Genomic DNA, 25,277 nt, shown 5'->3' with positions numbered 1-25,277 from the left:
AGAACTCCGCTTATAAAAGCTGAGTAATATCAAATTAAACCAAAGTAAAAAATCATCTCATCTCAGCTCTATGTTATCTCTCATCTTTAAAGTAAGCTACAGTCACACACACACACACACTAAAGATAACTACTGCTTGATAAGTCTGTCAATGCCCAGGAGTTATTTACCACAAGCTAAGGAAACTCTTCATATCTGGAGTGCAGACGTTGAGTCCTCAGCATCAGCGTGTCTCCCTCAGTAGTTTCAGCGTCGTTGTGTAAACACAGGCGGTGAAGAGCCTTTGACTAAACAAAGATTTAAAGATAGGCGAGAAGTGAGGCACTTCTGCTGAGGGCATAAACGAGGAGTGGCTGAGACATGGGGGGCGCGCACGCACACACACAAACACACGCGTTCAGGCTGTGTGCAGCGCGCACGCACTTCTTCGGTAGTAGTAGGAGGAGGAGGAACCAGGAATCTTCGCTCATTTACTTAACACCGCTTCCCCACCGCCGGGAAAGCAAACACGCTCCTGAAGCTGCAGAGTGCGAGAAGAGAGATCGATGCGAGTCAGTGTCTACAGAAAGCTGTCACCTAGAGACCCTCGATTTAAAGCGTCCGCTTTTTCTTCCTCCTCATCTCAGGAGCTCCGAGTCAACAGGAGCGTGTTGTCACTGATTTCCTGGGACACTTGGGGGGAAAGACCTGCGGGCTCTCTCCTGGGCATGGAGAGGCTCTGATCGGTAATCGGATTTTTCCTGCATATGCCTTATTCTGAATTATGGTAAGTTTGATATACCTTGTTTTCTGTCTTTTATTTATTTATTTATTTATTTATTTATACAATAAGGCATCATATCATTACATATATCACTTCATGGATTTACTGATTTAAACCAAACAATCCGCAGAGTTTGATGCTCATCTGTTTCGCTGCGAATTTTTATGTATTTCCTGATACTTCCAAGTCTGACTGAGAGCTTTTGAGATAAATATTACAGAAAGCATAATTTGTCCCGTTAAGAGAGTTTTTCTTTTTCCCCCCCCCTTTTTTCAAACCGTACCAGTGAAAAGTGTATACTAAAGTAAATTTACGGCATAATATTTCAGCTACACTGTTATATATTTTTTTTTCCTCGTTTGGCTATTTTAAAATTATAATTATTATTATTATTATGATTACACAATTAGGGTAATATAATGACGGTATTATTGGTATTGTTAAAATGTTTGTTTTTATATATTGATTTATAATTTGATTTTTAAAAATAAGACATAGCCCAAATGTAATGCATAATTATAGGGATCTTCAAAGCCGTGATACAAACAGTACTTGGCACCATTCCTGTTTGTGTAGGGACAAATGTTTTCTAAAGCGGAAAAATTCCGCGCCATATACAAGCAAAACTGGTTAGTTTTGTTTGTTTGTTTGTTTGTTTGTTTGTTTCAGGGTATTTTAAAAATCCTATGGGCTGAGAATAGTACATTCTAACTGATTAAGCATTTAACTATAATTCTTAAAAATAATTCCCAGCAGTAGAAAATCCCCAAATCACCATCAGCAAAACGGTTATTTTGTGTCTTGTCAAGCCATTAAAAAAACTGGGGCAGAAGTGTGTGAGGTGCCTTCTCTTTAGATTGAGCTCCTTTTGTTTTTCTTGGTGAGCTTTGAGTCCGTGGACTAATTTTTGCTCGGGCCTATAAGTACAGAAGATTACACCCAAATCACTGACACCCGTGTAGCAGCCACGCAATGACCCTCAATGAGTAAATTAGGGGAGCCTCCCCGTTAGCGTTTTTCAAAGACTGGTATTCATATTTGTCAAGGACTCCTTCATTGCTCCAGACTAGAAAACTCGCTCTTCTGTTTTGCCAGTCATTCAAATTACTTTTTAAACATTTCTATCGGTTACAGGGTTGGAAGAGTAATGAGTAATGGGGTCCTCTGGTTTTAGCATTTACATAGTAAATGTATTGACATGAAAAAATTCTGACATTGCATTGTCTTGGATTTCTAGTAGACTTTTGCCATGATATATAGATAAAACATATATATATATTAATTAGGAAATATTTTTAAAAATGTACATTTAAACTTTAATAAGTTAAACAATTACATTTTTGTTTGCAGAGATCTTTTTTTAATATAAGTGGGACATGAAAATATTTTCCTTATATACCAGCACTCTGAATTTTATAAAGCCCTAGTTGGCATATCTCTCGCCTGCCACTTACTGTCAGTTGTCTCTGTTCCAAAGCGGGAGTCTTACTTTAGATAGTTGGTGTGTGAAATTCAGATCCCCAACCGTCCATACGTTAGAATCTCCTGCTACCTCTATTTCAATCTCCATAAATATCCAGGGGTCTGATGGAGGCGACAGGGATGCTGGCTCGAACCACATTCACAACGTTTGTGCTCGAGCATGTTTGATTTAACACTGTGGTGTGTCTTCTAATAACATTAGGCCCCATTTCTGGATTTCTTCTCTATAGCTGACCCAAGCCCCTCACAGTCTTTCTCCCTCTGCCTCTTTCTCTTCTCCCTGTTTCCTCAGACTTCATGGTTCTTATTACTAGCTCTAATAAATTGTGAATAAGCAGGAACCCAAAAAGTTCCGAGTTGTAGAGAATTCCCCATCCTGAACTGAAGGCATCCCCTCTTAAGAAAACACAAATTAATTCCAAACCCCTCTGTAGCCAAACGTTTCTGGAATGATAAATATTTTCATAGGAAGCTCTGCTCTTCCTGACTTTATCGGCACCGATTTTATGATATTTCTTCACAGCTGTGCAGCTCTTGATGTCTTATGGCTTCTGTTTGTCCCTTTCTCCTCAGCCTCTCTCTACTCTCTCTCACTCTCACTGGGAGTCAAGCAGCTTTAATGACATGAATTTAAGGCTACAGCAGTGTTAGAACCAGACTTCGCTGTGTCATTGCAAAGCTTTCTAATTTGCTGCACTAAAATGAGTGCGTTTGTATTTGGCGCAGAACCAAATATTTTTTTTTTTAGCCGTTTAGTCAGCTTATTATCAAACTCTTAGACGCACAACTTGACATCTTCTCGTTGTGCTTCATTAAGTGTGGCGTACAGACCAAATTTGTCCACATAGTGGCATGTTGTCTTTGTCTAAATTGTCTAATATTGCACTTGGTGTTTGTCAAGGTCACAAGTATTTCCTAGGCAGTAGTTTATCCTGTCTTTTTAACAGTCACAGGGACACAATAGTCAAGTGATACAGCCAGTTTAATCCTGACTTACAAACAAGCACACAAGGTCAAAGTCATAACGGCTGCATTTATGTGACCAGTGTACGTCAGTGTGATTGCTTGTTTTTGCTCTGTCTTTTTATTTTAAATATACTGGTGTTTTTTTTTTTAATGTAGTTTATATTCTTTGCTCATAACCCAAGAAGCCTGCAACCAATCAGGTAAAATGTTAAGGAAATAAGGAAAAGTTTAAATGTCCCAAAAAAACTCAACAGCAAGTTTTTTGTTGTTGTTTTTTGGGGGGAGGGGGATTAATGTTTAGATTTTATATTAGATGTTTTTATTAGGCTTCTTTATTTATAGTCTCTCAACATAAAAGCTGACAGTCGAACATCATTTAGATAATAATTTTAAATTATTAAAAACTGCACATTACTGTCAATGTGTTTGGTTTAGCAAAAAGTCAGGGCAGAAAATGTGTTTCTGTTACTTCTTGAACCACTCCAAAGTTATGAGGCCTCCTTCTTAATGCCTCCTGCTTTCCTGCCATTCTCTCCCCCATATTTAATTCCCTTAAGGCCCAGAAAGCTCCCGGCGAGTCCTTGTGGTGATGTGTGTGTGTGTGTAGGTCTGGGTATGTGTAATAAACTCTGGGCTGTCAGCAGACAACAGCTGTCTTTCTGGCTATCTCCTTATCTCATCTTGAATAGTGAAGCCACACACATTGCAACAAAACCTACTGTGACCATTTTTTTCTTGGGGCGGGGGGTTAATGTGTGAGCACTTTCCAAAAGAGAATTTAATATTTCTTGGTTGTCAGTAGAATATTTTTTTTTAGGTGTCAGAATTTTTTTTTTTCCAGCATTACTTTTTCCTCATATAATATAAGGTTTTGGGGGTTTGCTTGTTGTTGTTTTTTTTTTACAATTTTTCCATCTGTTAGTCTAAGTCACCCATCCATCCACCTATTTTCTTCCACTTATTCAATTCAGGCTCGCAAGGGACTGGAGCCTATCCCAGCCGCCACAGTATGAGGTTGCCAGTCTGTCACTGAGTTTGAATTCATATTTGATAATGTCTTATTTTTTCTGGCATTCTTATCTCCATTTTTGTTTCTTGCTTTCTTCGTCTCTCTCAGACACACACTTGCACAGTAAATTTACCAGTAAAGAAGTAATTGGACCTCAGTCTGTCTGTAGCACCTCTGAGATTCAGCTACTGCTGAGTTCTGTCTGGCCAGCTGTTGGCGGCTAAGGCAGCCACTTGCCATCATGTGCTAGGGAGACGATCGAGGGTAAACCTAATGACTAATAAAGCAGCAAGTCTGAGAGTGTGTGTACTTTAGTGTGTGTCTATGAGTTCATTAGAGAAGGCAGGAGCACTCATGCAGTCAGGCGTGTGTCACTTTTAAATTCATGAGCGCATGCACAGCCGCCCTCCCATCACCAGACCAGATGTTTTTTTACCTGGGAGCCAGACCACCATCTGACTGGGGTCAGCCCAGTTCTCCAACCCACACCCACTCCTCTAAGCTGCTGGGAGGTCTGCCAGCTGTCCCCCTCTCTGACCCCTGTCCCGGGGCACTTGTTTTGGCGTAGGTGGTCCTTCTTGGGTTTGGCAATATTACAGGGGGAAATTTTAAGGCATATTATAAGTGTTGTCCCTTGAACACAGGGAGGGAATCGAGTTTGCAAAGAAACAAATGCAAGCTGAAATGAGCAGAAATGTAGAACGGAGGAAAGAGCGCGTGTTTGAGAAATCGGGATAAAGGTGGCAGTAGTGTCGAATAAAAAAGCTTTGATTACCAAGAGACGGAGTGGGCTGCTGACATTCAAGCAGTGCTGTTGTTGGAGTTAGTCAAGTGAAAAAGACAGAACACCAAGTCTTGAAGGTAAAGTTACAGAGTGTACACAGAGTTGACAACAGGTTCACTGCTGCCAGAGGTTAATTGAAGCCGCTTGCAGAATCACTTCTGTTTCCTTCAAAGGAGTTCCCTGTCTATATCAGTTTTAAATGAACATACTTGAATAGCGTCACCATTCAATTGTATTCGTTTGTGTCTGTTTTGTTATCTCAAGAAAAAAAGGAGACAGAAAAAAGCTGAGCTAATCAATAGAGTCTTTATTTTAATCATTTGTGTTTGTAAGATGAGATAAAACTTTGTCTTAAAGTGGTTACGGAAGTTAAGGTTTTTTTGTTGATATTGTAAATATTGTAGATAAGTTGGGGTAAGAAGGGAGTGATTGCATGAAAACTACGAAATACCTGACAGGACCATTTCTACTGCAACACGTGGAACTATCTTGCGCACTTTGTTTTTTGTAGTGTTAGCAAATATCAAACTTTGTATGGAGTCAACAAAAACATTTCTGTATGGTTTTTCCAAGTGTTACAATTAAACCGTTGCTGATGGAGTGTTTTTTGTGAGTAGCCATTGCTTTAATCAGGTAGTTATAGCAATAACAGTCAGCGGTAGCAAATCACATATAGAAAATGAGCATAAAAATGGGGTGCTAAAATAATTTACTAATATTTTAATATCCATGTTTTCTTCCAATGAAACAATAACACTATGTTACAGTTTATCTCTTTTGAAAATTGGAAACTTGGACAAAAAGACATATGTAAATGTAAATGATGAGACAAAGCAAGCAATTCAAAGATGTGCATATTTTAGAACATTTAGTGCACATTGTTTACTTAGGAAAATAATCAACGGACATAATTGATAAAGAAAATAAGTGCCAGACCAGGCTCAGTCCCTGGATGGAAAGTTGCAGATTTGCATGAAGTTTGCGCTCTGTTTACTGAAAGATTTTCCAGCATTACTGGACAGAGTTTGCAGGCTCTGAAAGGGCTTTTTATCATCATAATACCAAAAGAAAAAAAACATCATGAAAATGTCAGGAAAAACAACAGTGTTTTCCCACATGTGTACTAAATCATCTTGTGTTCATTTAGATTTGGAACTGTTGGCTTTGTTTTTACTTGTGGATGGATGTAGGTTTTTTTTTTTTATTATTAAATATACAAAAAAAGTTCTGAACATAAATATCCATATATTTTCCTGTTTTCTGTAGTCTGTTGAACTCTGAGTTGTGTGCCGAAAATGTTTAAACGGGGCAGTGGTTGGCAGATGGCATCAAGTTCCTCCCCAAAACATTGACATAAATCCAAATAGTGGGACCTTGTTCAATGTCTTTTATCAGCAGCTGAGAGAGAGGTTTGTGTGCAACAGCGAAACAGCCCCCCAAATTCCCCCAGGCACTTATGCGGACTGTACAAATTGAGGGCTCCAGGTGGGGTTCCATATGGCATGACCAGAGACCACCAAATCACCTTTTCAAACTTATGATTGAAAACCAATGATAAAGGTCAGACCATCCGTGGGTCACCTCAGGCTGTAACCAGACTCTTACTATAAAGTCATATCAAGACTCAGACAGCCAGACATATGCAAACATATTTACACTGTCAACACTAGGCAGACACTGGTTACCTGACAAATGTAAATAAGATAGGGAACACACCCTGCATTGGAAATTGCCACCAGCTACAGCATCTGGTGAGGTCACCTAGTTAAAATACCAAACTTTACTAGTAGTTTTTTTTTGTTTGTTTGTTTTTTGTTGATTTTTGTCCAGATGTGATAACATGTCATAGAAACCAGTTTCTTGAACATGACAACACCTTAATAACCGAACCTAGTTTATTATGTACAGGTATAAGTCGGCTTAGTGTGAGTCAAATCTGTGGCTTTACTTAATAAAAGGTAAATCTGCATAAACAGATGTTTTCCTTTTATTTTCCCAAATGACATTCCAACCTAAAGCACAATACACTCCACAAAGGCTAGAATTTGATACCCGTGAAATAAGCCGAGGTCTAGCAGAACTCTGAGACCCAGGTGAAGCTGGTGAGACAGACCTTGTGGCCTCGCGGCCCCCTGTAGCATTGCTGGGTTTGTTTTAGCTTCGGTTTCAGTTCTTGGCCTTCCACATCTCTGTTGAGCGCCGCTCATCTTCCCTCCGGTGTCCTGTAGTTCCCATGGCCTTGGGCGCCCTCATCCCAGGCCTCAACCTGAACCAGGAAGTGCCTTGGCTTTCATACAGTTTTTGTGTTTGCGTGTACGTGCATGTGTGTGTCTGTGTGGGTGTATGTATACAGGACTGTTACAACTAAAGTCAAGAGGACTCTGAACAGACGTTGCTTTTTGTTTTACTCCCTGGAAAGTACTAGGAAATGCAAAGCACAACAGAACTTCCCTTATTTTTCTTCTGCACTGCAGTATCAGTGTCATCATACTGAGCTTCACAGTCTGCCTGTGATAAGGGTCAGATTAGGCTGCAAGGACTTAAACAAAGGTTACTGATTTACATCTAAACTGCAAAGCCTGATTTTTAGATTTCAAATTGAGATGAAAATAATTCAGATACAATTTAATGCTTTTAAGCTGTGGTTGTTACATATTTACTTGAAAAAAAAAGTTTGTAATAGAAGGAAAAGAAATAACCTGCATTCGCATGTATGTATGTTTAAGGTAAGGTCAATACTATAGACCTACAAATGGATCTAGTAAGTCCTTGTGGCTGAGAGTGCGCTATTTGTAAGTAATGCATTTTGCCTGTGATTTTGTGAAGCCACTAACGGTAAATCTTTAACTTCTGCCACTTCAGTCTTCTTTCTCGGTCATATCTCTGCTGCTCTGAAACCTAGTTTCTCTTATAATTCATCACTGTCATCTGTCTCTGTCAATGTGTTGTCAGTGAGGTTGGAGGTCAGGCAGTTAGCTACAGCTTTGCCAGATTGCAATGGCCTAAGGCAAAAAGGGGGAGGGGGAGACAAAAAGAGCATATAATATTAATAAAATGTTCAGGTTATTGCAAATGTAGTCATATATTTACAAAGGAACAAGACTGTGCGGAACAAAGACAGGCAACCATAGCATTTAGTCACGCTTTTCTTCACTGCTCTGACACCTACTTGGCTACTGGGACAATACGCACACATACATCAACATTTTAGCAGAGTTCATTCTTCAGAAATTGTTTTCAGCAACATTTGGGAATATGGCTGCAGGATTTTTTTCCTGTTTAGCCATAAGAGACTTAGAGAGGTCTGCATTGATGTCAGGCGATAAGACTTGGCAGGCAGTTTGTGTTTTACTTCTTTACAAAGAAGTAGGATGCACTGTAACTGTACTTTCACAGCAAACTTATAAAGACATTTCTTAGTGGATCCTCTCAAAACTATTACCACAGAATCAGTATCATTGCACGCTCCAAAATCAAGATTTCCCTTCATTTTGATCTGATATGTGTAACACAGATAGCATTTTGACATTTTCCCAGCATTGTAGTAGGAGTTCTGTTGGGCAGACTGACCTCATTAAGCTTCCTCCTTTGATTTATTTATATGTGCAGATTTTGTCTAACCATCAGCCCACTTTACAGAATCCTTTTTTCTTATTTTTATTGCTTTTGTCAATTAGGTAGGACCTATCAATTGTACATCTTCTAATCAACTCTCATATCACAGTACACTGATATATCCAATTATCTGTAAATTGACAGGAAAATCAAAAAGGCCATATCGATCTGGTTGTGGTTAATTGAGTGATTTCAGAATGATTTCACTATCCAATAAAGCAATATGTTATCATATTTCTCATATTAATTTGCAGCATTCAATTCAGTTTTATTTATACAGCGACAAATCACAACAACAATCGCCTCAAGGTGCTTTATATTATAAGGTAGACCCTAAAAAAACCTTCAATTTACCCAAGAGAAGCAAATAAATTAAAGAGCTACTGTAGCTCAAGGGGAAAAATATCTTGCAAAATTTTTCCTCTCTTCAAGTCATTATTTTGTCATGCCATCGTGTTTACTCATCAGCTCTATTGTCCCACCATGTCAGCCAACAGACATGAGAAATTCTGTTTAACAGCTTTCTGTTGAAAACCCTATCCACCTCCACTGGTTTGTGAACTATTCCCTATGTAGCAACACACAATTTGCATGGCACAGGTGTCAAGCAGGAGAGTAAGTCTGAAAGGTTAAAGCAAGCTACTTTGCAAAAAAAACAACAACCTTAGAAACAGTTGTACCTGGTTTCTGTAACTCCTCATTTGACTTTCAGATCCCTTATTTGACTGTCTGAAGTCACTGTGACAATGCCTTCACATCAATGCTACATTTAGCTTAATCTCTCTCCCTGAGTCTTTGTTTTCTTTAAACCTGTTCACCTTTTGAACTGTTTGCATGAATAAAATATTTTTTTTCTGCTTGTTTTGCTTCAACAGGGCTTGAAGCATGTCAGTAACCTGCATGACTATGTCCTGATGGTATGTATTCACTATTGTTTCCACAGGATAGTTGACGACTGAAAGAAACCTGACAAACACCAGTGTGAGAGGATAAAGAGGTTTAAGCTCTCTCTCTACAGGAGCAGGTAAGAGAACCAAACTACAAAGGCATGCAGTCTGCCTGAGAAATTACTGAGAGGTTTGTTACATAATGAATAAACGTCTTATCATAACTGTATTTATATGTTTATAACCATTCCTTTGCGTGATATTGTCTTTTTCTTGGCTGATCTCATGTTTTGTTTTGTTTTTTCTAACAGTGTCCACTCTTGCTTCATTTCACAGGGCTTCTTATTATCTAATCCAAGGACATTACACATCCTCAGGTACTATTTTAATGACATTCACCACTAAAATTAAAAGTGAACTAAGATAAGGACTTTTTGATAAAGCTTGTAGTTAGTACTGGATCAGGTGACTCTGAACTTTCCCATAGTTATGTTGCATAGGAGTATTTCTCCTTCTCTCCTCTTTTCACTCTACTTGTTTATTCACCACTTTGTATATAATCATTAGTTATTATTAAACTCTCTTTGAGCCTGGTTCTGGCTGAAGTTTTGTCCTGATAGAATGGAGTTTTTCCTTCACACTGTTACCAAGTGCTTGCTCATGAAGGATCATCTGATTGTTGTGGTTTTCTCTTTCTATTTTTGTGATGTCTTTACCTTATTATATAAAGCGTGCGTATGATCAAATGAACTGTAGACATGGGTTTCAGACTCTTCAAAATACCAGTTCACACAGCTCCGGCTGTGAGCACAGAAGACCAAGCCATCTTATGTTTGCAAGAGGCAACCAATCAAAAGAAAGCTTGTTTAAAGGGACCTACACTAAAAGGAAATAGGAGCAAAAAATAGCTTGTTTTAGCCCCGTGGATAAACTGAGGATCTGAACTGTTTAAGACAAATAAGGATTATTTTTATCTATGGGTTAAGCTAAGCTATGCTGGTAAAGTACAAAAATTTAAATTTGCGATTCCGGAAATTGCTATAGCTCACCTTTCCTTTCATTTAACTTTTTTATTTTGATTTGTTTAAGTTTTTAAGCTTTTAATAACAGACGAAGCAAAGAGACCAAAACAAAAAAAAACAATGCATATCTTTCAATTTTATCAAAGATTCCTGGCATCCACCCATTCTTCCCCTTTCTAACATGACAAAAACAGAGAAGTCAAACTCGCTAACAAAAGTTTCCTCTTTTATTTCTTCCCTTTCCAGGATCATTGTCATGGCAGCATATGGACAGACTCAGTACAGCCCTGCCCTCCAACCTGCAGGACCATACGCATCGTACACGCACCACACACAGGGCTACAGCATGCCATCTTACAGTAAGTACAAACAAACATGGTTTTATGAATATACAAGGCAATGACATTCTAAAACAGTGACTTGAGGTGGACACTAGGGGAACAAACATTTTGTAATATACACAACAAACCAGGGCATTGTGCTACGAAGATAAATTGCCATTTTACTTACACCAATAAGCCACAGCATTAAAACAATATTTTGTGGGTCTTTCTCATTCAAGTCAAAACAGCTGCGATTAGTCAGGGCATATACACTAGCTCTCTGGCTGCGTCTTGTGATGTTTGGGGCTGAGTGGAACAGTTTGTTCTAGGCATCCCGCAGATTGGTTGATTTGACTAGGATTTGGAAGGATCAGGGGCCAAATGATTACTTTTGGGTCTTTGATTCGTCCGTAGAGCTGTTTCTGTGGAGTTTTTGCAGGTCGTGAGGTGCATTGTTCTAGCCTGCTGCCTTTGAAGGGGTGAACATGTGTCGAAGTGGGTGGCATGTAGCAAACTAACATCCAGGAAGGCCAGAACCACAGGCTTACCAGCAGAACACTGCGTTATAGCAAGCTGATCACGTCACTTGTCACTTGTTTTAGCATTATGGTTAATCTAGGCTCTGTTCAGGAAAATGGATTTCAAGAGATGGACCAATCTAGACACTCAAATGTCAAACCTTGATAGTCAACCTCAGTGTGTTCTGTAGGTTTAATTATCTCAACTGATTACCATGAATTAGACAAAACCGTTTTCTGATTTCAACATCGAAACTCTAGTAATAGCGTGTTTGGTATAATTGATAATGAAAATAACTTCCAGCATTGTTGGTTAGTCTTGCCCTGAATGCAACATTAATTTTCTGTTTTTTAATGTTATTTTAGATATTAAAACTGAGGATGGCCTAAGTCACTCACCAGGACAGACAGGACTACTGGGCTACTCCAACTTCAGCAGTACTCCATCAAGTCAAAGTCTCTACAGCTACTCTCATACACATGGTTAGTCTGAAACACTGTATGTACTGAAACTAAGGACACGCTACCGCACACAACAACGCACAGACCTTTTATATGGCATCTCTGATATTGCGTTACTGGATGGAGCATCCATACTCGCCGTCATCCCTAGCTCCTCTCCTCTCTCTGCCACACCTGTTCTCCATTAGCTGCGGTCTGGACTCCTGGCGTCAAAAGTCTCCCCACCCCTCCTCTTTTTCGTGGGGTCAGGCCCCCTTTCTCCACTCAGACCAACAACACAGCATGCAAACGCTTGTGTCAGTTTCTCCAGAGAGGGAGTCAAAAAAAACATGTAGATGAGAGGATAGAGGAAAAATATGAATTGTAGAGATAACAAAAACTAGGCAGAGGGTCTTGTTGGCAGTCAAATGATTTGACTAAGATGTAGAACTCGTGAGTCTGTTCAGCGCTATGCCCATGCATGTCTGTGTGTGTTTGTGATTGAGTGTGTGTGTCTGTGCTGTACACATTCCTGAGTCGTCCGGCGCCCAAAGCATGACTTGCTCAGTGCGTCTTTATGGCTTTGAAACCAGCGTGAAATTGACCTTGTGTGTGAGAGGGGAGAGGTTAAGGGGCATTTTACGGAGGGTTGAATGGGTTTAATATTGCAGACAGAGCATGAGCTTTTTCCACTGAATGAAAGAGACAAAGAGAAGATGAAACGATTTAGGGCAATAAACCGATGAGTGGACGTGCTTTTAAAATGCTGTTATTTTGCACTCTACACCAATGAGTTCTTAACAATATAACAATACACCAATTAATTCAGATAGTATTAATGACATTAGTCGTTCCTCCGCTTACATTCTACGTCTGACAAATTCCATGTGGCTTTGTGAGTTTGATTATTGACTAACGTGATCGTCCCATGTATTTAAAAATCAACTCCTATTGAAAAGCAGAACGTCTATTTAAAATTGTAACATTTTAAAATGTTAACAAAATGTAAACATTTTAAATATATAGGATTTTTTTTAGCTCAAGAATTTTTATAACATTAGCAACTAAAAACATTTAAGGCTAGAGAACATAGTTGATTTCACAACAGTAATCCCAGGTCCCAAGAATATTTTTCAGAATAACAACCCAGTACTTCCTGAATCTTACTGCCTTTCTTCTTCTTCGTCAGCATGTAAGAATAGACAAGAACATTCGGTGCATATGATAATTATAGTTATGGTACTAAAAAAAATTATTCTTCATTTTAGAAGTAAGATATTGTATGTAAAGCATCGGTTGAAGCTGATAAAGTATTAATTTTAATCTTTCTGCCAGTGATTGGATAATTTTTAAGTGCCACAGTTTACCAAGAATTTTTTTTTTTTTTTGGTTTTTGTTCTGTTTTTTTTTTCTTTTCTTTTTTTGGTGAAATCAAGTTGAGACAAGTTCAGAACTGACATTTCTCGCATGTATCAGCAGGAGACAGTTAATATCAGTCATGTTGTTAATACTGAACTAGATGGAGTGTCTATAAGGTTGGATACCAAATGACTACTCACTAGCAAGGATAATTACCTTGTGTTATTCTCACTTCAACAAAATCAGACACCACACAGACTTTGTACAAGGTTAAAAGCCATCTAATGTTGGGAACTTGCATTGTCACAAGCATTTCTAAGTTCATGGCTGCAGTTAAAATGAGCACTAAACTGTCATGTTGTGAATAAGCAGAGTTCATTGTTTGTGAATAACTATAGTTTACTCTATTGCCAAAATAGTCATGGTGATAGATCCTTTTCCTTTCAGTTAGTTAACGGACTAACTCAGCCGTCCCCAACCCCCGGGCCTCGGACCGGTACCGGTCCGTGAGTCGTTTGGTACCGGGACGCGAGAGTTGAGGCTCAGGTGTGAAATGTACGGTTTTCAGGGTTTTTATCGGTTTTCAGCATTATTTTGTTATCGTTTTTATCGTCAACTCTGTTTTCCTGGGTCTTTTCACGTGCGTTATGAATAAATCTTCTTTTTTTTCGGTACCGGTACTAGTTTTATTTTGTTGTATTTATCCGTGACACCTTAAAGGCCGGTCCGTGAAAATATTGTCGGGCATAAACGGGTCCGTGGCGCAAAAAAGGTTGGGGACAGCTGGACTAACTGACTGATGACTGAGTAGTTGTTTCCATAGCTTTTTAATTTACCCTAATCTTCCTCTTCGAAGAAGAATCGCTAGTCTTTTACACAGTTAAATTTGTGCTCTGCTTAAAATCCAATGTTATCCAATATGAATGTCATGCTTTATCTTTCTCCACTCACCCACTGACTCCAGATCAATTGCTTGTCAGCTCTTTACAGACAAGTTAAATCTTTTTTTCCATTTAACTTTCTTTTAGGAGAATATTCAGATGTGAGGCATTACACAGGAATGTAAATATTCATGTAAACATACTTTTGATGAAACCTCTCAGAAACTGCAAAGCCTTTAGTGACTTTGCTTTGTTAGATCACCCTTGAACCAACAAACAGTTTTTAACATAGTGTGCTTAAAGCTTGAAGGACACTGTTCCCAAACAAAATACAGTTGTTTGAATATTTGTATGCATAAATCATTAACTGAAAACTTCAAACGGTAATAAACTGCCACAACAACCAAATGTTTGTAGGATTTCAGAATGTTTCCATGTCATCCATTATACTGCACACAATACGCAAGCTACACACACACACACACACACACACACACACACACACACACACACACACACACACACACACACACACACCACAAAGAGCCTTCTGAAAAACTTACTGTACACTGTGTGTACAACTCAAACCAAATGGGGGCTATGGGAGCTTTTTGTGTTTACTCCAGAGACGTCCTATTTTTTTCCTTTAGTCACTCTAAAGGCTGTTGTGTTATTTGAGACCATTTCATTGTGATTCTTCCACTGAGTCATTATTCTACTGTTTGTCATGCACTGTGTCATGGTGAAGAAGGAGCAATGATCTTATGAAACAATCATCTTATGATCTTATGAAACAATGGAGGGTAAACATAAGGTAATTACATATAGGAAGCTAGGAAGCTAGCAGTGTCCGTTAATTAACTTCCAAACTATCCCATGGAATTACTTATTGCTTAAAACCACCCATTCAATAAACAGTACAGGTGGAAATAAAACAAAAAGTAGGCATGTCATTTGATCTGTTTTTCATATGAATGCAGATGGCAATAGACACAATCATCTATAACAAGCTGCATAACAAGAAACGGCTTTTAGTTTCTCTAAAATGGGAACATTAAAAGGTCGAACTGCTTTTAAAAATGTTCTTTTACTTACAGGACAGTTGTAGTAACTGTAAACTCAGCTGGTTTAGCAAAGACTGCAAAATTTGTCAACTGTCATCTTCTTCGGTTCATAACATGCATAACTGTCTGTTTTGTAAATTCTGAAAATGTAACTGTTTTACATGAAGTTGTTAGGAAATAGTATCCCCATTTTAAGGAACCACACACAACATACTTTTTTTTTTTCACAGTTAGTAGAAGTTCATTTGATCCTCTTTGGCTAATAGCCAGCATTATTGCATTTTTTTATTTATTTATTTTTTTTTTGGGGGGGGGGGGGGTAATTTAATTTGCTTTTTTTTTTTTAAAGCTACATCAAGATAATGGTTAAACTAAAGGGATGGAATGAAAATTAGAAATATATCCAGTTCTGTGGGTGAAGGTGATAGAATTACAGGAGAAGTAGTTAATCAGACAAACAAACAGTGTGCACATACCTGACAGGAAGATGCGAGGTGAGACGGCATTAATGTGGGGCAAAATCGCTCGGAGGGAGACATTCTTGCCTTGGCTTGATTAGATGCGAAGATTCCCAGAGCAGCAGGAGCAGCAGACTTTCCCACCTGTATTGTCATGTCCATAATAAATCACACTCTAACCTTCTACAGCACTTAGCTGTCAAAGAGGAGTCAAAGTTTACTGCTCAGTACTTCCTCTACTCAGATCACAGATCAGATTGGATCTTGCGAAATTATATATGAAGCGGATTCAACAATACTAGATGGAGCAAAGTCAAATATCCCTCCAGTTTGAAATTGTATCTTTTTTTTTTTTTTTTTTTTAATCCTTTATGAGTGATTTATACCTTAAAGCTAACCCTTGTCTGTGCATCATTCCTTAGGTAGTGGTATCTCATCTGGAATTTTTCAAGGCACCCATGCAATATCAAGTTCAACCCCTTTCAACCCTGCACAACAAGTGAGTATCTAAGTTCTTACTAGCAACGCGTGAACAAAATGTTTCTTTGTATATAGTTATTTGCAGAAATAAAAAGGAAACTCTAAAAGTCCTGTAATCGGTTATCAACTGATGTTTGACGTCACTGACTAATATTCTTGTCTGTGTTGGCAGGAGTTTTCAGCGTATTCAAGCTACAGTCAGAGTCAATACTCGCCGTATTATAACTCACATCACTACAACAGCCCCTACCTAACCAGTAGCAACATTAGCCCTGCTGCGATCACTGCTCCATTAGCCTATCAGCACCCAGAACACCCAATTATGTTGCCCAATCACAGCCCAGAGTCACATACAGGTAAAAACTGTATTTTGTTTTATTTCTAAGCTTTTTTTTTTAAAGAATATATGAGTCATTTAATCACTTTAATTATACTATGTGTCATTTTTAAATCATTGTGACATTAAGAAAAAGAATACAAAAACTGGAATATTTAAAATTTTACTTGCCTGATGATTCTGAAAACCATGTGGTTGCCCCTTTGAACATACAAATTGTTGTTTGTGACCAGTTTAAAAAAAAAAAAAAAAAAAAAAAGTAAGAAAAAAATATTTCTGTCTTTTAGGAGAGTACCACCCACCACCCAGCCCCCCCACACCAGGTAAAGAGGAGGGGGTCCCAACACGAAGGGGTTCAGATGGCAAGTTAAGAGGAAGAAAAAGAGCCAGTGACCCCGCTCCACCTTTGGACTCTGATATTGAGGTAAACCCATGGTCACACATTGTTGGAAATTAGCAGCATTTCTCTACAATATTTATCTTTCTCTCTCACACACACTCACAAACTGTCATGTGGTTAACATTACATATCTGTTATTTCACTGCAGCGAGTGTTTATCTGGGATCTGGATGAAACCATCATTATTTTCCATTCGCTCCTCACGGGAACTTTCTCCACACGATTTGGCAAGGTATGGCGATATGACCATTCTTGTTGTCATTTACTGTAAGGAGTATGTACTGAAGCTATATTCACACCCAATGCCAGCGATAAGGCTGGTGGACACATGATCCTAACAACAAACGCGTAACCCTGTTTTCTCTCAGCAATCAAGTGCTTATTTAACTTAGTGGTCAACAGTTTGGCTGCCTGAGACAAGTGACCTTTGGGTCTCATCCCTGAGCATTTTCACACGCTGGCTGTTTTTCCTTTCTGCCCTCCTGTTTCTTTTCATAATGCAGCAGGGCTGTTTAGCTACCCCGACAACCTGCCGCGTGATTGACAGCCAGCGGGACCTTTACATAACAGACAGGCAGCTGACGAGGGGCGGACAGTGGTGCATTTCTTGTTTTTGGCCGGGGATCTGTGTTTTGAATTCTCACGGTCCCCCTGCGGGTTGACACAAGGCTGATGGGAGTTTGAGAGCAGCGTTTCTGATGGGCCAGGGATCTGTTGTTTCTTTTTCTTTCTCTTCTGCCACGGTGAGGGGGTGAAGAGAGAAAGAGCAGAAGGGCCAAGAAAAGAGAAGGAGCAAGTTAGACTGTGTGGATGTGTTGAAATGTGACTCATGTGCCAGAAATTCCTGATTCCTCCCACCACCCAAACACCCCACTGTTGGATCTAGGGAAACTCGGGACAGATTCTGACATCAAAACTAAGACATGCAGTAAAAGAATTGAATGAATGACAGTGGAAAAACAAATGAATAGACTAATATTGAGATGGTTCAGAAGCTAGAAATATTTTGTTGTTGTTGTTCCTACTATGGGAGAAATAATACAATCATTTCTGGAGTTAATTAACTCTGTTTGCATCCTGCTTCTCACCATAAGCCTCTTCCAACTGGATCAATGTAATTTGCTCTTATTATTAACAAATGCTTGGGCATTTATAAAGTAAAGGTAAGTCTGGGCCCACTCTGAGGAAGACTAATGGGTCTGTTGAAAGAAACCTGTTTTCACTAGCTTGGTGAGCCAGAGGTGAATAGATGTCCACATGAGGAGCTGACCCTTACTCCCAAAACCTTGCTTCCATTATCTCATTTATCATGCAGCACCTCACTCTATTCTCCAGAGTGTGAATTCTCTTCCCAAACCCTGTCTTTTATATCACAAACAAAAGTCCCCTGCAAAGGTGCAAATTTGGGAACCAATTTTTCTTGCATGTTCTTTCCTTTTCTACCTGTTTTCATCTTCATTCCTCTGCTTTGGGGTTAAAAGAAAGAGGCTTTTATTTGATTTTCTATGTAGTAGTAACCACAGTCTTCAGAGAAGGGTGATTACAGACAATTATTTCAATTATTGGACAAACAAACCTTTCTCAAGCCTTTAACTCCACGCACTTCACCCTTTCTATTCACCTCTTCCTTAGTTCTCGCCCACTGCATTTTCTCCCAGTCACCTGTGTCCTCCCCGTCGCTCCTATTGAACTTATTTTGGCCTTTGTCCTTAATCACCTTTTTAAAGCCCTTTTGTGGAGGGAGGTATTTTGTAATTGCTGTGATTTACCCTACTTGTGTCATCAAGTCCATTTTACCAACCTGAGTGAGAACACAGCCCTGCTTGTCATTTCAAATGAACTAATTAAATGTTCACCTTTGGCTGACTTTCCTGGCTTTGCGTGTCTTGCTGCCAAAGAGGAGTTATCAAAACAATGCACCACTCATATGTACACACCTTTTCTTTCTTTTTCTTTTTTCTTTTTTTTTTTAAAAAATGTTGAACAACGTGAATGATTTGTCAGCCAGACTGCTGGCACATTATGATTTATATTTTCTGAATGTGGTAATTCAGGAAAATGCTTATTAAAAAACTAAATTGAACTTGATGTAATGCAAAACCTGGTTTTTACTTTGCTTTCTATATGATCGAAAATAACAGAAGGTAAAAGGTTTGAGGGAAAAGGTGAAAGACTGAATACATTTCAGCTATTATATCCATTGCATTTAAGGTGCCAGTAGTTAAACGAGTCTACATGTATACGACTGAAAATAAGGGTTTTTAATAGTTGCTGACTTCGATTAGTTTGCATTTCTGACCAAAAGCAGCAGCAGAGAACAGTTGGGGAAACTTGTTGACTGAATTTATGAACGCCAAAACAAATAGCTCAGAATGAAGATGGCAGAGATAACGATAAGCAATAAAGTTTGATTGACAGATAAATATTCACGCCTACCTTCTTCTGGAACCTGTTTATGTCAATCCTTTTACTTAGAGCAGAACAAAGCTTCTATTATGTGTGCATTGACATAATGAAAAGAGCAGTAATGTTAAATAGCTTTAAATGAACAATTTATTCTCTAAATACCAAAGCTTCTAGTCTCAACTTAAGCCCAGAATTTTATTTCTATGAACATGCTAACAAAGAGCATAGCCTTTGTTCACATTCACATTCTATTCATGGTGCCAAATCTGTTTATAGTTTTAGTTAAGGATGCCAAAAAGAAAATAATCTGTTACTGTCCACACTAACTTTTAACAGTTTTCTTCTCTCCATCTTGTGCGAGAATGGCATATACAACATGTGTCAATTTTTCCTGTCTCTGTGTGCATCAGGACTCTTCAAAGGCAGTGTCTCTGGGTTTGTGGATGGAGGAAATGATCTTCAACTTGGCTGACTCAAGGCTTTTCTTCAATGACCTGGAGGTGAGGTTTGAAATTTGTATGATGAACCGTAACTGTTGAAAAAAGAAACACAAAGAAAATTCCAAGACTCAGTGTTGATTAATTAGCAGTGTGCTTTGCTGCACAAAGAAAATTGTGCCAGTGTACTATTTTCATATTTGGCTTACAGTGCACTGGATCTCAATATATTCTAATAATTGTGTGACTTTTTCCAGTAAGCTGGAAAACTGTAGCACTGAAAATTATCCAGCAATGTAAGCTGGCATACAGTTAACCAGAAAACCTTGCCTGAAAGAGCTTAGCGAGCGGTTTGACATTTTGCTGCGTTTTCTTCTTACATAAAGCACGGTGGCACTCATTGAAGAAATCCCTTCACACAATATCTATCTCGTATTTATTCTCTCTGCTGCATTTACAGCATTACCCAAACAATTTACTTTCATGGGGAATTGACAGTACATCAAAAAAAAAACTGCCAAAGTTAATACACAACGTCTTAAAATGAGGACTCCTTAAAAAAAGAAATAAAAGCCCCTGTTGGTCATTAAAATGCATTTTAGTACCTGCTAGTGACTGAACAATGCATGTGTTTTTCATCCTAAATTCCTTAACCTTGTTCTGACAAAGAAAAAAAACCTGAAGAGCTGCATAGAAAAAGAGAACAAGTACACTTTGTGCTATAATTATAGGTCTGTGTCTGAGTATCCAAGGGGGAAATTAGTCAAATGGGAGGAGGAACAGTCAAGAAGAGGGAAAGGAGCCAACAAAGCCATTTGCAAACCCAGTTTTTATCCCTCCTTTTGTTGTCAGGGCTCAGTAAAGCTCTAAAGCAGTGCCCCATATCAGGCTGACAAAGCCTGTTAAGTCTTAAGGTGCAATTATCTTGTCCTTATCATGGCTGTGGCAACACCAGTGGCTACAACTGCTGCTGTCATGACTCGCGTATTGTAAATGGTCAGTGTTACTGTCTGACTAATCAAGTCCATCATTGCCAGTTGAAATTTTAATGGTTTAAAAAAAATAAGATTTCAGTGTGTTCTAGTTTTCTTTATCTCAATTTAACGATACAACTATTGCAGTCTAATCAAAATCAGACTAACTCAGACTTTTGCTTTTTGAGACTTTTAGCATATGTGCAAATTTTTTTTTTTTTTATTCTGCACTTACATTGACATTTTAGGACTTCCAGAGCTGACAGATGAAGGATCCAGTTTGCTTTTGTCCCTGTTAAATAATCAGATGTTTGAAATTAAATTATACAAAGGTAACCCGCATTGTACGGTCAGCAGTTACATTTCAGCATGGGTGGATGTCACCTGAGTGGGAGTGGGTTACAGCCCCTGGGAATATAGTTATGCAGCAATGTAAGGGAGATGAGGTAGCGTCTCCGTCTGGATGACTGAAAGGTGATAGGAGAGCCGGTCTGTACTGGGCCGTTGCGTTACAGTTTGGAGTCATACTAGGACTCCGTGTGCGTGCTTAAAAACAGAGTATATCACTGAGTGTGCAGAAACCAGAGTGCAAGTTTTTGCTTGATACCTTTGCATGGTGTGTTTTCACTTAGTCTGTGATGACTGACTTGTCCTACCTTTTTTTTTTTTTTTTTTTTTTATTTAATTTAACATATCAAATCATAATAGCTGTTTTCAAATTTCTTGTTTAACTGCATATTGCTGAAGGTGTTTTGGCTGCAGACACTTGGTTAAGCTACAGTGTGGTTTTGTTCCCTGCAGTCTGGTTGGCTGCATTAACGTCCAACAGAGACAAATATGCAAACCATTGTGCTTGTCGGACAATGAATGATTCTTAAGAGAATTTCTTTTTTTTTAACCAGTGGTTAAATTGTTAGGTGTATTTAAAAAAAAAAAAAAAAAAAAAAAGTGCAGATTTACTTTACTTCACTATGTGGTTGCGCTAGAATTGCACCACTATGTTGACGACTTTTTTTCCGTGGCGCCTTACTGGCCCATTTCCTGACACCTTATTTCCTCCTTCCTTGTATTTTATTTTAACCCTTTTTTTTTTTTTCATATCCATTGTGCTATCATTTCTATAGAGCAGAGACCTGCCTGTAAATGGCTTTACTCTGAAAAGGATCTCGTCATATATCTGCTCTCCTTTTCATTTCCCAGGAATGTGACCAAGTCCATATTGATGACGTGGCATCAGATGACAATGGACAGGACCTGAGGTAAAGTTTCTGCTGTGTTACTGTACTCAAAGCTTAGCTGGGAAACTGACAGTTCTGCTATGGCTTGTGAACTAGACTTGCCCTCTGGGTTTTAGTGGGCAGGAAGAGAAAAGCATGAAGATGAGACGGGGGCTGTGTGCATCTGTGTGTGCTCATGCATGCAAGCATGTGCATGTCTTTTATTTTCCCTACTTCCACAGTCATATAATATGTCAGAGGATTATCCAGTGCTTTCATTTCTCATCAAACTATCTCTTTCATTCCCTCTGTCTCCCTCAGTGCTGGCGTTTTATTGCATAAACTTGTTGAAACACTTTAAGATGCTTTTAGGAATGATTTGAGCGAACCAGTCTGTATTAAAGTACATTTTTGACATATTTATTTTATTGAACTTGGACCTTTTCAGTTGAGTATGTTTTTATATTTATCCTAGTCACACTACATGTATATAATATTTTTAGTGATAAATGTTCATTCAATTTTACAGGATTTCTTGGCCCGGACAGTTTCATTTGCACTGGCACATTTCCCTACATTTGATGAAAAGCTCGAGCAATGCTTTCTTTTTCAATGGTTGAATTGCTTGAATAAATTCCTGCAACCCTAAAATATGTTAGTGAATATAGCTACTGATTCTTGGAGTACCAATGTCAACAATGATGAACTGTTACAATAAGATCTTCAGAAGAATTCAGCTCACGCCTTTATGATTTATATCCTGGCTGTTTTCTTTATTGTGACTCTGCAGCACTTATAACTTTGGGTCGGATGGCTTCCAGAGCCCAGCAGGAGCAGGATCTCTGTGCCTGGGGTCAGGGGTCCACGGAGGGGTGGACTGGATGAGGAAACTAGCTTTCCGATACCGCAGAGTCAAGGAGATCTACAACACATACAAAAATAATGTCGGGGGTAAGTTCTAGTCTCATTTTATACAACATTGCTGTCTATGTGTGACGTGAAAGTTTAGAAATTCTTCCTTCCTTCTTTTATGCGGGGTTTTCGTGCACTTAAAAACTTAACACTTACAGGAAGTTAGATGATGAGATTATTCTACACAAATGCAAATATTTATCAACTGTAGGACTTAACCCTTTCACCAGTGCCCTTAAAGGCAAAAGAGAAACTAACTGTAAGCGTTACACCTAGTCAGGCTTCAGTGGGTAAAGAGTTAAAGAACTAAATCTAACATCTAAGATTCAAAACATGATTGGTTTGAAGTCATAAAGTAGGACCTTTTCATTTGAGTTCATTCAAAAAGAGTAGTCACTTTTCATTAGGTTCCTATTTTCTTTCTAGGCATAAACATGCAGTTTGGATATGAAGAAGAGTAAAATACTTGTTTCCAAGATTATCTGTCAAGCTTTTGTTCTTCTTGATGGTCAGGTTTACTGGGCAGCCCCAAGAGAGAAGAGTGGTTACAGTTAAGGAGAGAGATGGAAGTCCTCACTGACCTGTGGCTGACTCAAGCACTCAAAGCTCTGGCTCTCATCAACTCAAGGTCAGTTTATGCTTCCATAGTTTTATTACCACTTAGAAGTGAATTAAATGTTAGCTTTGTTTAATTTGACATTTTCAGTTTTTTTCTCAGTTTGTGACAAAATATATTTGTTTGTCATATTTGTTGACTTTAGCGCCTGTCTTGCCCTCTTTCAGGCCTAATTGTGTGAATGTGTTGGTGACCACTACTCAGCTCATTCCAGCCCTGTCCAAGGTGTTACTCTATGGTTTAGGTTCAGCCTTCCCCATAGAGAACATATACAGTGCCACCAAGACGGGTGAGAAAACCTCAAGGGAAAGTAGGCAAGGAGATAATATCACAGTTAAGCAAGTGAAAAGGCTGTAATAATAATTTAAACTGTGATTTTTCTCCTTTTCAAAGGCAAAGAAAGTTGTTTTGAGCGTGTTTCACAGAGGTTTGGTCGGAGAGCAGTCTATGTGGTGATAGGAGACGGAGCTGAAGAGGAGACTGTAGCCAAGAAGGTAAAACTGTCTGTTTTTTTTTTTTTATTACTTTAACGGCTGAAAAATGGGCCACAGCAAATCAGTTAACCTTACACTATGCTTGATTTCTGCAGCTTCTGTGGTATGGGTTTGTTTTTTCATGAAATTGCTGTTTTGAGATTTTCCTAGATTTTTTTTTCTAATGCTTTTCTATAATGTTATCCAGATGTATCTGTGTACTATAGCACCCCTCCAAATGGGACAATACTTCACATATGCTCTTCTTCTGCAGAAACACTGAAAACTTCTGAAAAGATACTATCTTAAGTTTCAATGTTATACTCTATGCACACGTTTGATATGACATTATTTTTGTTTTATCAGAAGAACATGCCATTCTGGAGAGTGTCCTGTAGGGCTGATCTCGAGGCTTTGAGCCACGCACTGGAGCTGGACTACCTCTAGAGGGCGCCATCCATCACATTCTGCTCTTATGCTTGTGTTATGAGAAACTCTGGAGCTTCTGAGAGCACCTTGCAGGTGAAGATTCCCCTAGAGACTGATTAAAAGTCAGTACTGCTATATTGAGCGAGCACTCTGGCAGACAATTTTATACCCAAGCCAATGGATTTTGTGGGGATTCTGAAGCAAGGCTGCAGTGTCTGTGATACATAAATATGAACAAAAGGGCTGGAAACAAAATAAAAGGCCAAAGTGAAATAAGGGACCAAAGCCTCATAGCTAACTCCAGGGAATTATGGTTAATACCGATAATATTAATCATATAAAACAACAAACTTACTTACTTTTTTTTTTTTTTTTTTTTAATTCATCTCGAGTTTATAAATTGTTCCGTTTTCAGGATATTTACATCCTGTTTAGCGATCACAGTGAGTAAAGTTCAGATTGTTGATGACTTTTTCTGCTGTGTCTTTATATTTCTTTTGAGACTTAACACATTTTTTTCGTGGCCATTAATGTTGTAAAGACAAAATTAGAAGCAAGAATTCTGATATTGTGATTTTTAGTAATAAATGTTAAATACCATTCTCTTAAAGGTAGGGGCTATTAAATAGTCTGCATTTCAGCTTTACAGTCTGAGCTATTTACTGGTTCAGTTTTACAATACAGTACGGTAATAGTTTGGGAGCTCTGCATAAAACAATAATCACAGTTAAAGACCAAAAATCTGCTCAAAATGTTTTGATGAGTTGGCTTGAAGATGCTGTATTATAGGCTGGTGCTTGAATGAATCTTTACCTTTAATTATGGGTTGTATATTGTTTTCTTTACTGTCATTAAGTTCCTAATAACCTGTTTGTAATATAGTTGGACTGGTATGATTGTGCATGTGCCGATTACACTGCCTGTCAGCTTAGCAATGATCTGTATATAATGCTTTGTTGCCAACTTGTTGTGACAGACAGTTGAAGTAGATGAATAAAGATAAATTAATTACACTGAGGGCAAA

General features: G+C 38.5%; 1 protein-coding gene across 3 annotated transcripts; it reads left to right on the top strand.

The window, feature by feature from the left end:
* The first annotated feature begins 396 nt into the window (after window positions 1-396).
* On the top strand, window positions 397-25,277 carry eya2 (EYA transcriptional coactivator and phosphatase 2). Of its 3 annotated transcripts, XM_040007541.1 has the most exons (16): window positions 399-766; window positions 9,563-9,643; window positions 9,843-9,883; window positions 10,775-10,887; window positions 11,736-11,852; window positions 15,995-16,071; window positions 16,225-16,408; window positions 16,677-16,813; window positions 16,938-17,021; window positions 19,606-19,695; window positions 21,807-21,865; window positions 22,614-22,774; window positions 23,249-23,363; window positions 23,519-23,640; window positions 23,745-23,845; window positions 24,191-25,277. In XM_040007541.1, exons 4-16 carry the CDS (start codon window positions 10,785-10,787, stop codon window positions 24,269-24,271), a joined length of 1,431 nt encoding a protein of 476 aa, XP_039863475.1. In that variant the 5' UTR covers window positions 399-766; window positions 9,563-9,643; window positions 9,843-9,883; window positions 10,775-10,784; the 3' UTR covers window positions 24,272-25,277. The 3 variants fall into 3 exon arrangements, with proteins under 3 accessions (XP_039863488.1, XP_039863475.1, XP_039863483.1); XM_040007554.1 differs by lacking the exon at window positions 11,736-11,852 and having other exon boundaries at window positions 397-766; XM_040007549.1 differs by lacking the exon at window positions 9,843-9,883.

The sequence above is a fragment of the Simochromis diagramma genome, unplaced genomic scaffold (assembly GCF_900408965.1).
Source record: "Simochromis diagramma unplaced genomic scaffold, fSimDia1.1 OVJJ01000320.1, whole genome shotgun sequence".
Taxonomy (NCBI): domain Eukaryota; kingdom Metazoa; phylum Chordata; class Actinopteri; order Cichliformes; family Cichlidae; genus Simochromis; species Simochromis diagramma.
This window is presented reverse-complemented; position numbering and strand designations above follow the sequence as displayed.

Excerpts from the sequence above, each read along its gene's own strand:
- eya2 (XM_040007549.1), top strand. The coding sequence starts at position 10,785 with ATGGCAGCATATGGACAGACTCAGTACAGCCCTGCCCTCCAACCTGCA. Across the intron at positions 21,866-22,613 it reads GACAATGGACAGGACCTGAG|CACTTATAACTTTGGGTCGG; the intron begins GTAAAGTTTCTG and ends GTGACTCTGCAG. Across the intron at positions 23,641-23,744 it reads ATACAGTGCCACCAAGACGG|GCAAAGAAAGTTGTTTTGAG; the intron begins GTGAGAAAACCT and ends TCCTTTTCAAAG.